Source organism: Sinocyclocheilus anshuiensis, unplaced genomic scaffold, assembly GCF_001515605.1.
Source record: "Sinocyclocheilus anshuiensis isolate Anshui unplaced genomic scaffold, SAMN03320099.WGS_v1.1 scaffold393, whole genome shotgun sequence".
Lineage (NCBI taxonomy): Eukaryota > Metazoa > Chordata > Actinopteri > Cypriniformes > Cyprinidae > Sinocyclocheilus > Sinocyclocheilus anshuiensis.
In genome coordinates this window covers 1,527,910-1,540,680 of record NW_015536501.1, presented here as the reverse complement: position 1 = coordinate 1,540,680, position 12,771 = coordinate 1,527,910, and the positions used below count along the sequence as shown (strand labels likewise).

Below are 12,771 nucleotides of genomic sequence, written 5' to 3'. Positions count from 1 at the left end.
ACACACACACACACACACATACATACATAACCTCCACAAAACCCCTCTCCAGAGGCATGGCCATGATTGTCTCTACCACAGCAATTTCTGATAGGGACAAATTATGACTCCACAGCCCACAAGGCTTCACTCGTTCATCTTGTGAGCTAAGGCCATCGATTTTGTGCTGTCCCCTCACAGATAAATCTGCAGCGGAGGATGAGGGTGACCGGACTGATAACACAGGGTGCCAAGCGAATCGGAAGCCCAGAGTACGTGAAATCATATAAAGTGGCGTATAGCGACGACGGGAAGGCCTGGAGCATGTTTAAAGTCAAGGACACGGATGAGGACATGGTAAGACGGGGCACGACGTTCGTTCCAGATGAGATGAGAGTGCCCGAGGGGGATTTTTTTAAATTAAGAAACTGTCCGCTTAAGAAGTTCTCCTGCCAACTCGCCCCTCTTTCCAGTTTTTATTTTTTATCAGTCAGACTCTGCTTGTTTTAGAAATCTGCAAGAAATCTTCCTGTAATGTGGATGCAAACTACTTTATTACTTATATGTAGCATTTATTATAATTTCTTGAAGTCTAGGGCAGCTAGTAAATGCTGTACAATAATGATAAATAAATGTACATAATGATTTGAGTTTAAATTAAAATAATATAATATTAAATAATTAAAATACGCTATTGTTCAAACTTTTGGGGTCGTTATGATTTTTTAATGTTTTTAAAGAAAGAAATCTCTCATGCTCACCAAGGCTGCATTTATTTTATTTAAAAAAAAAATCAAGGAAAAACAGTAATATTTTGAAATATTATTACAATTTCAAATAACTGTTTTCTATTTGAATATATTTTAAATTACAATGTATTCCTTGGATGAAATGCAGAATTTTCAGCATCATTACTCCAGTCTTCAGTGTCAAGTGATCCTTCAGAAATCATTCTAATAGGCTGATCTGCTGCTCAAGAAACATTTCTTATCAGTGTTCAAAATTTGTAAATTTTTTAGTGTAAACCATCAAATAATGAATATAAAGTTACAAAGAGAGCATTTATTTAAAATGGAAATCTTTTGCAACATTTCAAATGTCTTTAATGTCACATTTGATCAATTTAATGCACCTTGTTGAATAAAAGTATTTTAAAAAACTTAGTGGATGAAAGGCAGTGTACAGGTATATATTTTTAAACATTTTTGCAATAGCAAGTTTTATGTTATTTTACTGCAGATATTCACTGGAAATACTGATAATAATGCCCCCTCGGCCAACTCCTTCAGTCCACCAATCGAAGTGCAGTACGTCCGCATTTACCCACAAGTCTGTAGGAAGCACTGCACACTGCGAATGGAGCTCCTGGGCTGTGAGCTCACAGGTCTGTGTTTTGAAGCATGCAGTATTCATCTCCGACACAGTCCTGAGTTACAATTATGTTGACTCTTGCGATTGTATTTTTCAGGATGCTCAGAGCCCATGGGGATGAAGACCGGACACATCCAGGACTATCAGATCACCTCCTCCAGTGTGTTTCAGACCCTGAACATGGACATGTTCTCCTGGGAACCCTCCAAGGCCAGACTGGACAAACAGGGCAAGGTCAACGCATGGACATCAGCCCTTAATGACCAATCCCAGTGGCTGCAGGTGAGACAGATATGAAAAGTGTAGTTCAAAGGTTTGTGGGTAAGTTTTTTTTAAAGATATTAATACTTTTATTCAGGAAGGATGGTCAAAAGTGGCAGCATTTATGCTATCAGACATTTATAATGTTATAAAAGATTTCTATTTCAAACAAATGCTGTTCTTTTGAACTTTCTATTCATCAAAAAATATGTCACGGTTTTCACAAAGATATTAAGCAGCATAAATGTTTTCAACATTGATAATAAAAAATGTTTCTTAAGCATCAAATCAGCCTATCAGAATGATTTCTGAGGGATCATGTGACACTCAAGACTTCAGCAAAAATTCAGCTTCGCATCACAGGAATATATTACATTTTTAAATATATTCAATTAGAAAACAGTTATTTTAACTTATAATAATATTTCACAACAATACAATTTTTACTGTATTTTTCATAAAATAAACGCAGCCTTGGTGAGCAAAAGATACTTCTCCGTCATACCAACCCCAAACTTTTGAACAGTAATATATTAATATATATATATATATATATATATACACACACACACACACACACACACACACGCAAATTATATATTGTATCCCAGCCCGACCAACTAGCGCCTAAATCTCCTCTAAAACCAGGCCGCAGACCAGGCTGGGAGACCAGCAAACCATCTCAGACTGGTTTTAGGTGTTTTTCAGCAATTTAAAAAATAATAATTTATTGATTGCACTCCAAAAGACTAAATAGATCAGCAAGCTACAATATAAGGCTTTTCTCGCTGTGTTTAATTCTGGATCATCATCACTTTTAACCCAGAGTTAAGAACGCTATTAATCCTGATTTTTGAAGCTCTGCTCTGGAAATGCGATGCCAAAGGTGCTCGAATATTATGCCGAGTTATTTAGCAACAGACGACAAATCATGAACTAAACAATGCTTGCCTCGTTAAATATTCACGACTTAGTACAGCTGTAGAAACTTTCCTGTTCAGTTTCAGCCTCTGAGTAAGTTAAAAATGCCAAACAGTGATGGTGTTCAGAGTGATAAACAGACAGTATTATTGTTAAGACAACCAGAAAATATTTATGTGGTGATTTTGGGATTTCTAATTGGGCACCAAATAGGTTATACCATATCACAAAAGTTATTTCAGCCAATGGAATCATTTAGGTCTCCAAGTGGGCTGAATTGACACAGGGTGGGTGGTAGGATATGTCATATGGCATCATCCTTGCTCAGTATACGGTTTTCCATGCCACATAAATACATTCATCCTCATGCATTCAATACACTGCAGGATAATCTTTAATTTCTACATATACACCCACGCAGGTGAGACTGAGGTTAGCTACTGTACCACCAACATCACTAATCGAACTAAACCGGTGGGCTGCTCATTGTTTGCCGTTATAACGGACTGTAAATCTGAGCTTGTTCTCAGACCCGAGAGCCGTGATGTCATTAAATGGCTGAGTCTGCTGCCATTGAACTGAGATCGGGAAATTGGATCCGAGAAAGCAAGCTAATGTATATATTATATTACACCTGCAAGCTTGCAGAGCCGAGCCCGGCCGCTCAAACACTCCTCTGAGATTGCAGAGCTGCTGTGAATGCCGCTCACGTCGGTCCAGGTCAGAAAGCAGAACCCGAGTCCTCATGAAAGAATAATACAGCGAGAGAGAGACCAAACTGACTGCACAGTTGTGTCCCATTCAGAATATAGGAAACTAAATAAAAATATTCATAAAACAGCTGTAGATTTTAATAATATGCCTAAATATTATTGTTTAATATGAATTATCTACGCTGTAAAAAGCGATTTATCAAAGTTGTAAGTAAAATCAAAGATTACTGGAGTAATTTTTACAAGAAAATACTATTTTAGTCTTCTACTTCAAAATTCCATATTTAATTCAATGTGTTATTTGCCATTTCTGTCTAATTAATTGTGGCATTTACTAACAATTCCTGAGTAAAACTGATTTCTACACCAATTTTTTTTTCAGTGCATAAATGTTATCAAATAAGGTATTTCCAGAAACATTAAATTATATCATATTTAAAATATTATTTCTAAATAATATGAATTATATAATAATTAATATTATTATATATGAATAATAAGATATAAGATATTTATTCAGACTAATATGTTTTTCCTAACTGAGCAGACATATTTCTGTAAACTAATTTCAATACTGTAAAAACAATTAACAATACAATTAATAATATTTTAAAATAAAATTATTTCTATGATAAAAATAATGTACAAATGTGCTTATTGCACTTATAAGTACGTTTAAATTTTTTCATTATATTTAATACATTTTAATTCACTCAATTATGTATTAAATAATGAGAATTTTGATGTCATCATTTTTAGAGTTATGAAAACAATAGTGCTGTGTTAAAGAATTAAATTCTGCTTTGGTTGTGTTCATTATTTTTAGTACTCAGTTAAAATAGATTTATTCAAATAATTAGAATTATTATTATTATAATTAGTCACATGATCAAGTAATTTGACTAATTATGCCTAAATAATTAAGCATAAATAGTCTAAATTACTTACATTTTTATTGTTTTAAATACATAAGTATTTACATAAACACACCCTGTGGGTGTGGCCAATTAAATTCATGAAAAAAATGACAAATTCTGAATTTTGCCAACCCTAACCATGCAGAAATGCATATAGCGAATTTAGAGAAGCATACTGTAGTTTCAGGCCTTTAGGCATCCTGTCATCTTATTTTCATGAGGTACGGCTTATTTTAATAAAAGCCAAGTTCATTAATCAGGACTGGCTGTTTTAGCAAAAACAAGAAGCTCCAGAGCAGTTAATTACAGCAGCCTTGAAATCCTGTAATACCACTAAAGTAATAGACTTACAAAATTCAGCGGCCTGAAGACGTTCCTGCGGTGTCAGTGGTGCTGATTAACTCCGGTCCTCCGAGGGGAACTCTGCAGTGCAGACGAGGGCTGTGATTTAGTCTGACGTCCATCACTCCGTGAAGGGCAGTGAATTCCAGCTGTATTAAACAGATAACAGGTTGAGAGACAGTCCCACCAAAGCAGGTGTGAGATTTGTTTTACCTTCAGACACCTTTCTCGTCATTTGCAGAGGTATAACCTACTTTACAATGACACTTTTAGGCATGAGAGCTGTCTACACTGCAAGCGCCTGATGTTGGATCCCCCGTTTCTATTTTTGCACAGCTACTCCTGCAGTTTTACTTTCTCCTTTTTGTCAATTTATTTTATCGCTGCTGAAATCTATCTTTGAGCTCATGACACCATAACACCCTTTACAATGGAAGCCCATTTCCATCATGGGATACTTTTTTTTTTTTTAAAGGTAACCAACTTTTTATCTTGCAATTCTGAGAAAAAATAAATAAATAAAATTGTGCAAAAAAAAAAGTCAGTTCTGAGAAAAGAAAAAAGGAATTGTGAGATATAAACTCACAACTGACTCGTTGCAGGGAGTTTGATTGACAATTGACCAATCACAACGCCGAATCTGCCATTTTTGTCCGACAAACAAACCAGACAGTAGAATAGATTAACGTCGGTGGACTTGAACTTGAAAAATGGTGTGAATTGACGTCTTTCCGCGGATGAAACAAGATACCTTCTGATGTTCATTCATGTTTATTTCATGATATAACTAGTAAAGAGGAAGAGATAATCGGTTCATGTGCCACTTGAACTGAAGCGCTTCTGACACATTAAAGAGCCATGAAATGGTACTTATTGTTTGAATTTCTTTAATAATGACAAAGAGAAATGACATTTTGTTTTTGATATCTAACGTAACCTGCTCTGTTGTCAGTTTGCTCTTTGCTCTGTGATGTATTTTTTGTCGTTGCGAAGTGTCAATTGTTAGAATTGGGAGATAAAAAGTCACAAATTATTATTATTTATTTTTTTTTAATTGATAATTGTGAGATATAAACACAAAATTGCAAGATGTAAACTCAGAATTCTGAGGAAAAAAGTCAGAATTGTAATATCAACTCAGATTACCAAGAAATAAACTTGGAATTCCGAGAAAGTAAGTCAGAATTCTATGTTTATATCTTGCAATTCAGAATTGTGATATAAACACAGAATTGTGAGAAAAAAAGTCACAATTAGCTTTTTTTTATTCTGTGGCAGAAACAGGCTTCCATAATTTTTTCCATGAACTGCCATTCAAAATTAGATGTGCATGCTGACAAAACACAATTTTCTGTAACAAATATTTCATTGTATTACAGTAATATTTTACAAGTATGTTTTTTGTGGAGGGCTCTTAAAGATGTAAGATGTACTTCTACAGTAATATATGTGGGCTTGAATGCATTATCTGCTGCTTTCTTCACAAAACTCTCTCTCTCATTATCACCAGGTGGATTTGCTGATTACCACCAAAATCACAGGAATTATCACCCAAGGAGCCAAAGATTTTGGGCATGTGCAGTTTGTCGGTTCCTACAAAGTGGCATTCAGTAATGATGGAGAGAAATGGCTCATCTATCAGTATGAGAAACAACAGAAGGATAAGGTAGGACACTTGCTGTGTACATGAACATTTGAGGGAGATGCCATCATTTTTTATGAAAGTATTTAGTATTTAGAAAGTATTCTAAAGTACATAATGTATTAATTTAAATGTCTTTTATAAAAAAAAAACCCCTACTGATTGTAAGGAATAGATGGAGCTTCTCACACAGACTCTGTGAAGGACATGACATCAGCATTAGCCGTGAGACAAATTTCAACCTCTCAGCATTTTTATGACAATCTCCCACCTCCAGCTGAACAATCCCCTCCATGCTTTCCATCCGGAGCGGCAGCAGCTGACAAGACGAAAGCTTTTCTCAGACACAAAACTCCAGCAAGGAGTCCTTCTATGGAGAAAAGAGAGACAGTTATTTCTATTTAAAATTCAACATTCATTAGACATATACAACTAGACTGAAGCTAGTGTTGTTCATGGCTGCCAGTGTTGCTATGTGGTACATTTTCATTTATATGCATCAATATACAATACATAATAAATATATAAATACATTACTGTTCAAAAGTTTGGGATCAGTAAGATTTTTTTTAAAGAAATTAATTATTTTATTCAGCAAGGATCAATTACATTGATCAAAAGTGACAGTAAAGACATTTATAATGTAAAAAAAAAAAAGATTTCTATTTTAAATAAACAATCCTAAATACAGTATATATATATCATGGTTTTCACAAAAATATTAAACAGCACAACTGCTTTCAACGTTGATAATAATAAATGTTTCTTGAGCAGCAAATCAGCATTTTAGAATGATTTCTGAAGGATCATGTGACACTGAACACAGATGCTGAAAATTCAGCTTTGCATCACAGGAATAAATTACATTTTAAATTATATTAAGATATACAACAGTTTTTTTTAAATTGTAATAATATTATTTTACATTATTAATTTTTTTTTACTTGATTATTAAGTTATGTCTTCAATCAAATAAATGCAGCCTTGGTGAGCATAAGAGACATTTAAAAACATTATAAAAGCAATGCCAACTCAATTTTAAATAGTAGCGTGGGCAAATATTGTTGTTTATTACTAAAGCTATTAAGTCATACAGATTTACTCATGTGGGTGAATTTTTGGTGGATTTTTCAGAATTTTCATTTGTTAGTGAACGTTCCCTTTCGCTTTTTTCAGTCACGTGATGTGACGTGATCTTTTCCTCTCATAGCCCTTTCCCTGCTCCCTCAACACAGAGAGACAGTTTTTGTCCTCATACACACACACACACACACACACACACACACTGTAAGGTCATGAGTGTGGTGGTTGGGGGTTGTTAATGGTGTTGGCTGGGTAATCTATTCTGACAGCGCTGATAAGAAACAGTCTACTGGAATAGATTCTCTCAGAGGACTAATCTGTGAATGACGTCCTTTAACAAGTGCTATTAAAAGAGCTCAGGTTAAGGGTGTATTAAAGCCAAACGTCTGCTTTATATATTAAAGGTCGTATTTTACCGCCACATTATTGTGCACTTTTAAATGACATCAGAAGGCCTGATTCAGCATTTTTTTAATTACGCATTGTCCTTCTGTCATTGACAGATCTTCCAAGGAAACTTTGACAACGAAACACACAGAAAGAATGTGTTAGATCCGCCGATCTACACCCGATTCATCCGGATTCTTCCGTGGTCGTGGTACGGATGCATCACTATGAGGGCGGAGCTTCTGGGCTGTCCGGAGGAATAGTGAAACTGCGACGCACTTTATGACAAACTGTGTAAAAATAACATTTCTAATGGTGATCTTTCAAGGATGCCTTTTGGCCTGATTCAAAAATGAAAGCTCTTTTGATTACAGTCGACGATAGTAAATGATTGTGATGACTTTGAATGGATTTGTTTTTTTGCTCTGGAAATTGCCACAACTTACGATGCTTTTCAAATGTTATTGTCACTGTACAACTGACTACTTTATTTTAGAGTATTATCAGAAATAGGTCAATTGAATTCACTCAGGTCAAAGGTCACATGCTAGAATAGTTCAAGTATATGATTTATGAGTATAAGGAGGAGCTGAGAACTGTTGTTGCTATTCTTATAAATTTATGTATATTAACTACTAAATGTTGTCATTTGTAATTTATTAAAATTCAATCATGCAAAATCGATGAATGAGAAGGAGAGTGGGGTAAACTGTGCCGCATATCAAGATTGACTTCACATGGAATGACACAGACTTCAGACTAAAGGCTTGTTCACAGCAAGAAAGATAACTATAACGAAAACAATGATGTTAACTATGTTAGCGTCCACACAATGCATGATATCATTCTCTTTATTATAAGCGCGCACTGCAGTTTGTCATCAGATCTACAGTTGTTTAGCAATTTTTTTTGTGGGTAAAATCCACGATTGGGAATTTTGCATGAGGGCCAAAAATGTTCCCACAATGACTTAACTGCAGTTTCACATTGGCCACACTACTAAACTAAATTTGCATTGATTTATGTATTCTAACTTGAATATCCAACCATTTGGATCACACAGTTTTAACATAAGAAACCTGAAAAACTTCAAATGATTCCTATTTAAATTCACAATAACCAGGTTTATATATTTATCGTCAATAAAATCAATTTGTTTCAATCTCATACATTTTAAATGGCTTGTTTTTACAGCTAGCTATTTTTTATTCATGCACATACTTTTTAAGTGAATAAATTCACTTGATTTCTTAATGAACAAATTCAAACTGATTCTAAGCAATTTGAATAAAGGCATTTTGAAAACATGAAAACTGAAATGAAATCAAATAGGTGCAATAGTTAATCATAAACCATGCCATGATTTCTTGGAGTGGAGAAATTTGACCCGTTTCATTTATGTATAACTGACAAATATGCATCACAAGACGTTTATTAGTTTATGTTACAACTGTGTATTTCAAATGAATGGAAATTTTATATGCAACTCAAATTCAGAAATTGTAAATTTAGGCTTAAATATTTTTTATGACTGTACTGATGATAGACAATGGACCTTTTTTGCTGCAAAATATTGCTAATGACCCCACATTAATACTTATAATTAATTATATTTCAGGATGTTGACTGAAATAAGGAACAAGTATCTAATAATAGTGGTTCAGTGACACAACTTGCCCCATCTTAGGGGTAACCTGTGAAATGTCAAAGGCTATTTTGACATGATTTTCACAAACCAGCCCCAAAACAGGGTTAATATTCAAAATATTTTTACAGCTTATCACTATTCTACAAAAATGATGCAGTTTGCTAGATTAGGGGTGACACATCTTACCCCACTCTCTCCTACATACATCTGCAGGTAGAATTACTTCAACACAACGTAGCGTTCAGTATTTCATATATATCCACAGTCAACAGAAACAACTTAAAGTTAACATGAAATCAAAATGAAATCAGTTCCTGATGGATGAAATCATTTTTGTACCGTTTGACTCAAAAATGTGTCACAATACAGACATCAAATGAGTTTCATGTTGACTTTAACTTGAATAAGTGAGAATAAAACAACAATCTTTTTCTTTCTTTTCATTCTTTTGTTTTTGAAAACCTGTAAATACAATACAGTATAACTCGAGCACTTTTGTATAATCATATCTATACTAGCTTTCTATTTCATTGCTGTATTCACTGGACAGTTATAGAACAGACCTGATTATACCGTACTATAATATTACTGAACTCTTAATGGTCATTTTAACAATAAACATCAAACTGTGAGACCGTTCTGGCAAGTTACACTTCTTTATCCACTGAGTCTGAATATGTATAAGGACATTTATAGTTGCTGCTTTATTCAGTTTTCGCTGATGTTTTCACTTGGCATACTTTAATAACCACAACAAGCACACAGCCTGACCTTAAGCGCACAATGCCTGAAATTTCAAAACATATGCATGGGAAAGTTATTGGGTGAGGACTGGAGTTTCATGTATATTCTGCAAAACTTCAGATTTTTCAAAGACTTTGTATGTTGCTGTGTATAAATTCTGATCCATCCCAGTTTGAGATGCCCAAACTGCTTAATGGTTTGTTGCTGGTCTAAAATCAGACATCTAAACCAGTGTGGACCAGCTAATGACCATAAATGACCTAGTTTGTTGATGGCTTAAAGTGGTCTACAAGGTTGAAATCAAACCTGTTTCTAGTCCACCAGACTGACCATCTAAACCAGCTTGGACCAGCTAATGACAATGAATGAGCATCAGGTTTAATTTTATTAGTTTTAACAATAACACCACTGCTCATAATTATAGATCGTCTCAAAATGTTTCTTGTCTAAAAGATTTGAGAAACCAACACCATACTGTATGTGATCTATTCCATTTTTTTTTTTTTTTGTAGTTTTCATGTACTTTTTCTAATTCCGCAGCTGTGTGCGGAATTATCTTCCTTGTGTGGGTTGTGCGATGGCAGGGCTACAGCGCTGATGAATCTAATGTTTTGAGGAGTTCACACCGCACCGGTGGATATTGTATTTTGCACTCACAGATTCTAGCCTACGTCTTGGAATATATGACCCAATAAGCATTTTCACCGTATATTGTCATCTGAACAAGTAAGTAACAAGTCTGCCATGTTTGTTTTGACCAACTGAGGAAAAAATAAATCGTGCTACCAATGGTGGTTAAAGGGATAGTTCACCCAAAAAAGAATACATGTGTTTCATAAACACATAATCCTTTATGGATTACAATCCTCCATTAAAATGATACATTTAATTATTCTGGCTTCTGTGAGAAAAGGCTATAAACGATCAGCCACCTGCAGGATCCTCACATGTGATAGCCTAGTAGCCGGGACATCTTCTTTATGTTTACAGACGTGATGTAATGATGCAGCGGCATGCTCGAATTTCCTGCAAAAACCTACCCGTACCACTCAAATGAGAACACATTATTATAAGCTGACCGCTGTGAATCGGGCTAAAGTAAGGCGATAGTTTTTGATTTCAGATCATTTTTAACCAAAAAAACAAAGTTACAGAGTGCAGTTTTTAACATTTATTTTAGATAGTTGCCAAGGCAACATTTCTAATTTTTTATTTTAGTTTTTCATTAAATTTTTTGCTTTGCTCGTGTAGATGAAGTCAAAGTCTCTGTTTATCACGTCTGTCATTTCTGATTATGTTAGCAAGTGTAGTCTTCAGGTGTTAATGTGAGACCATTTTTCTTTGTTTTGAGCTTTTTAACATGCTGACAGTCGATTTGCATCTTTGCACATTTGCACTTCAATTTTCAGAGACTTTGTCCTGAGAGAGAGTTTAGTCATTCGTAAGATCTCAGCAGCATCTCGCACCGTGCTCAGATCTGCCAAGATGCCAGTCTGAAATCAATCAGATCTTAAGAACATTTCTCATCAGACTAAATGATCTGTGCTGCTGTTATGATCTATTTGATCAAATGACCCCCGTGTCTGTGAAATCATGAGCGAATGCTGAGTGCTGGAGGAGCGAGGGTAAATTTTAGCCTGTGAATCATGTGGAAACAGGCCAGTTCCTCAGAGACCAGGCCTCACTAACATCTCCATCACTGTCTGAACCACATACGCAGCTCTGGAAATAACTTTGCAAACAAGAAAAGGATGTAGCATAAAAATAATATAGCCAATTAAGTTTGCTTATGTATACAGCAAATCATGAACTTATCAAAAGGAAATAATGCTTTACATTCAATCTTATGCAATCAACAAGGCAGAGGTTGCAAGAAAAACAGGCATGATTTAGTTATTTAGTTATCATTAATTATTGATTAGTTTTCACTTTTCAATTAAAAAATAATTTGAACACAATGTATAACAACTACATAAATTGTGCTGATCTATTAAATTGAATGTTGTACCAGGATTATTATCGGTAACAAACTAAACCATAAAAAAGATTTTGAGGGGAAAAAAAAACCTAAATAAAATTTGTAAAAAACTTTTAATTTCAGCTAATTGCTAAATGTATTTTATTTCAGCTAGGCAACATGACTTATTTTCATGTTTAAGTACTAAACTAAGAAAACTAAAATCTAAAACTTAAAAACTACATATATAAAATAAATAAACAAACACACTAAAACCCATAAAAATGACAAAAAAACAAAAAAAAAATTAAAATGAAAACAAAAATATAAAAACATTAATTAATAAATGTAAATATGTATAAAAAACAATTTTATTTCCTAAAAAATTGTTTTATTTCAGTTGCCAAGGCAACATTTCTCATTTTCAAGGTGAATTACTAACCTAACTAAACCTAAATAAACTAAAAACTAAAACATAATACAAAGTGTAAAAGTATGAAGATATATTTAAATAAAATCTAATGCTAAATATTGACAAAAACTATATATGTATATCAGTGATACTAAAATAACACTGAGTTGTACACCAAGGCAGTTTTATTATTTACTTATTAACTACATTTTACTTAACAACTACTTATTTATTTATTAACCACATTTCTCTATCAAGATTTTATTATTATTATTATTATTTAGCACTTTGGTTTATTAGTAAACAGTTATTTGAGTCCTTGTGCATTAATAGAGGTTTTATATATATATAAACAACACTATATAGACATATTTACAAAACTAAACTACACTAC

The 12,771-nt window shown here is 33.9% G+C and overlaps 1 protein-coding gene across 1 annotated transcript in view; it reads left to right on the top strand.

Moving 5' to 3' along the window:
• The window catches only part of LOC107689461 (EGF-like repeat and discoidin I-like domain-containing protein 3), a 25,595-nt gene extending 16,520 nt beyond the window's left edge, over nt 1–9,075 (top strand). The window contains exons 7-11 of the mRNA XM_016487459.1: nt 181–336; nt 1,219–1,363; nt 1,448–1,632; nt 6,015–6,170; nt 7,733–9,075. Coding sequence (XP_016342945.1) covers nt 181–336; nt 1,219–1,363; nt 1,448–1,632; nt 6,015–6,170; nt 7,733–7,879 — 789 coding nt within the window. The 3' untranslated portion in view covers nt 7,880–9,075. The remainder of the gene's footprint in view (nt 1–180; nt 337–1,218; nt 1,364–1,447; nt 1,633–6,014; nt 6,171–7,732) is intronic.
• Nucleotides 9,076–12,771: the final 3,696 nt, after the last annotated feature.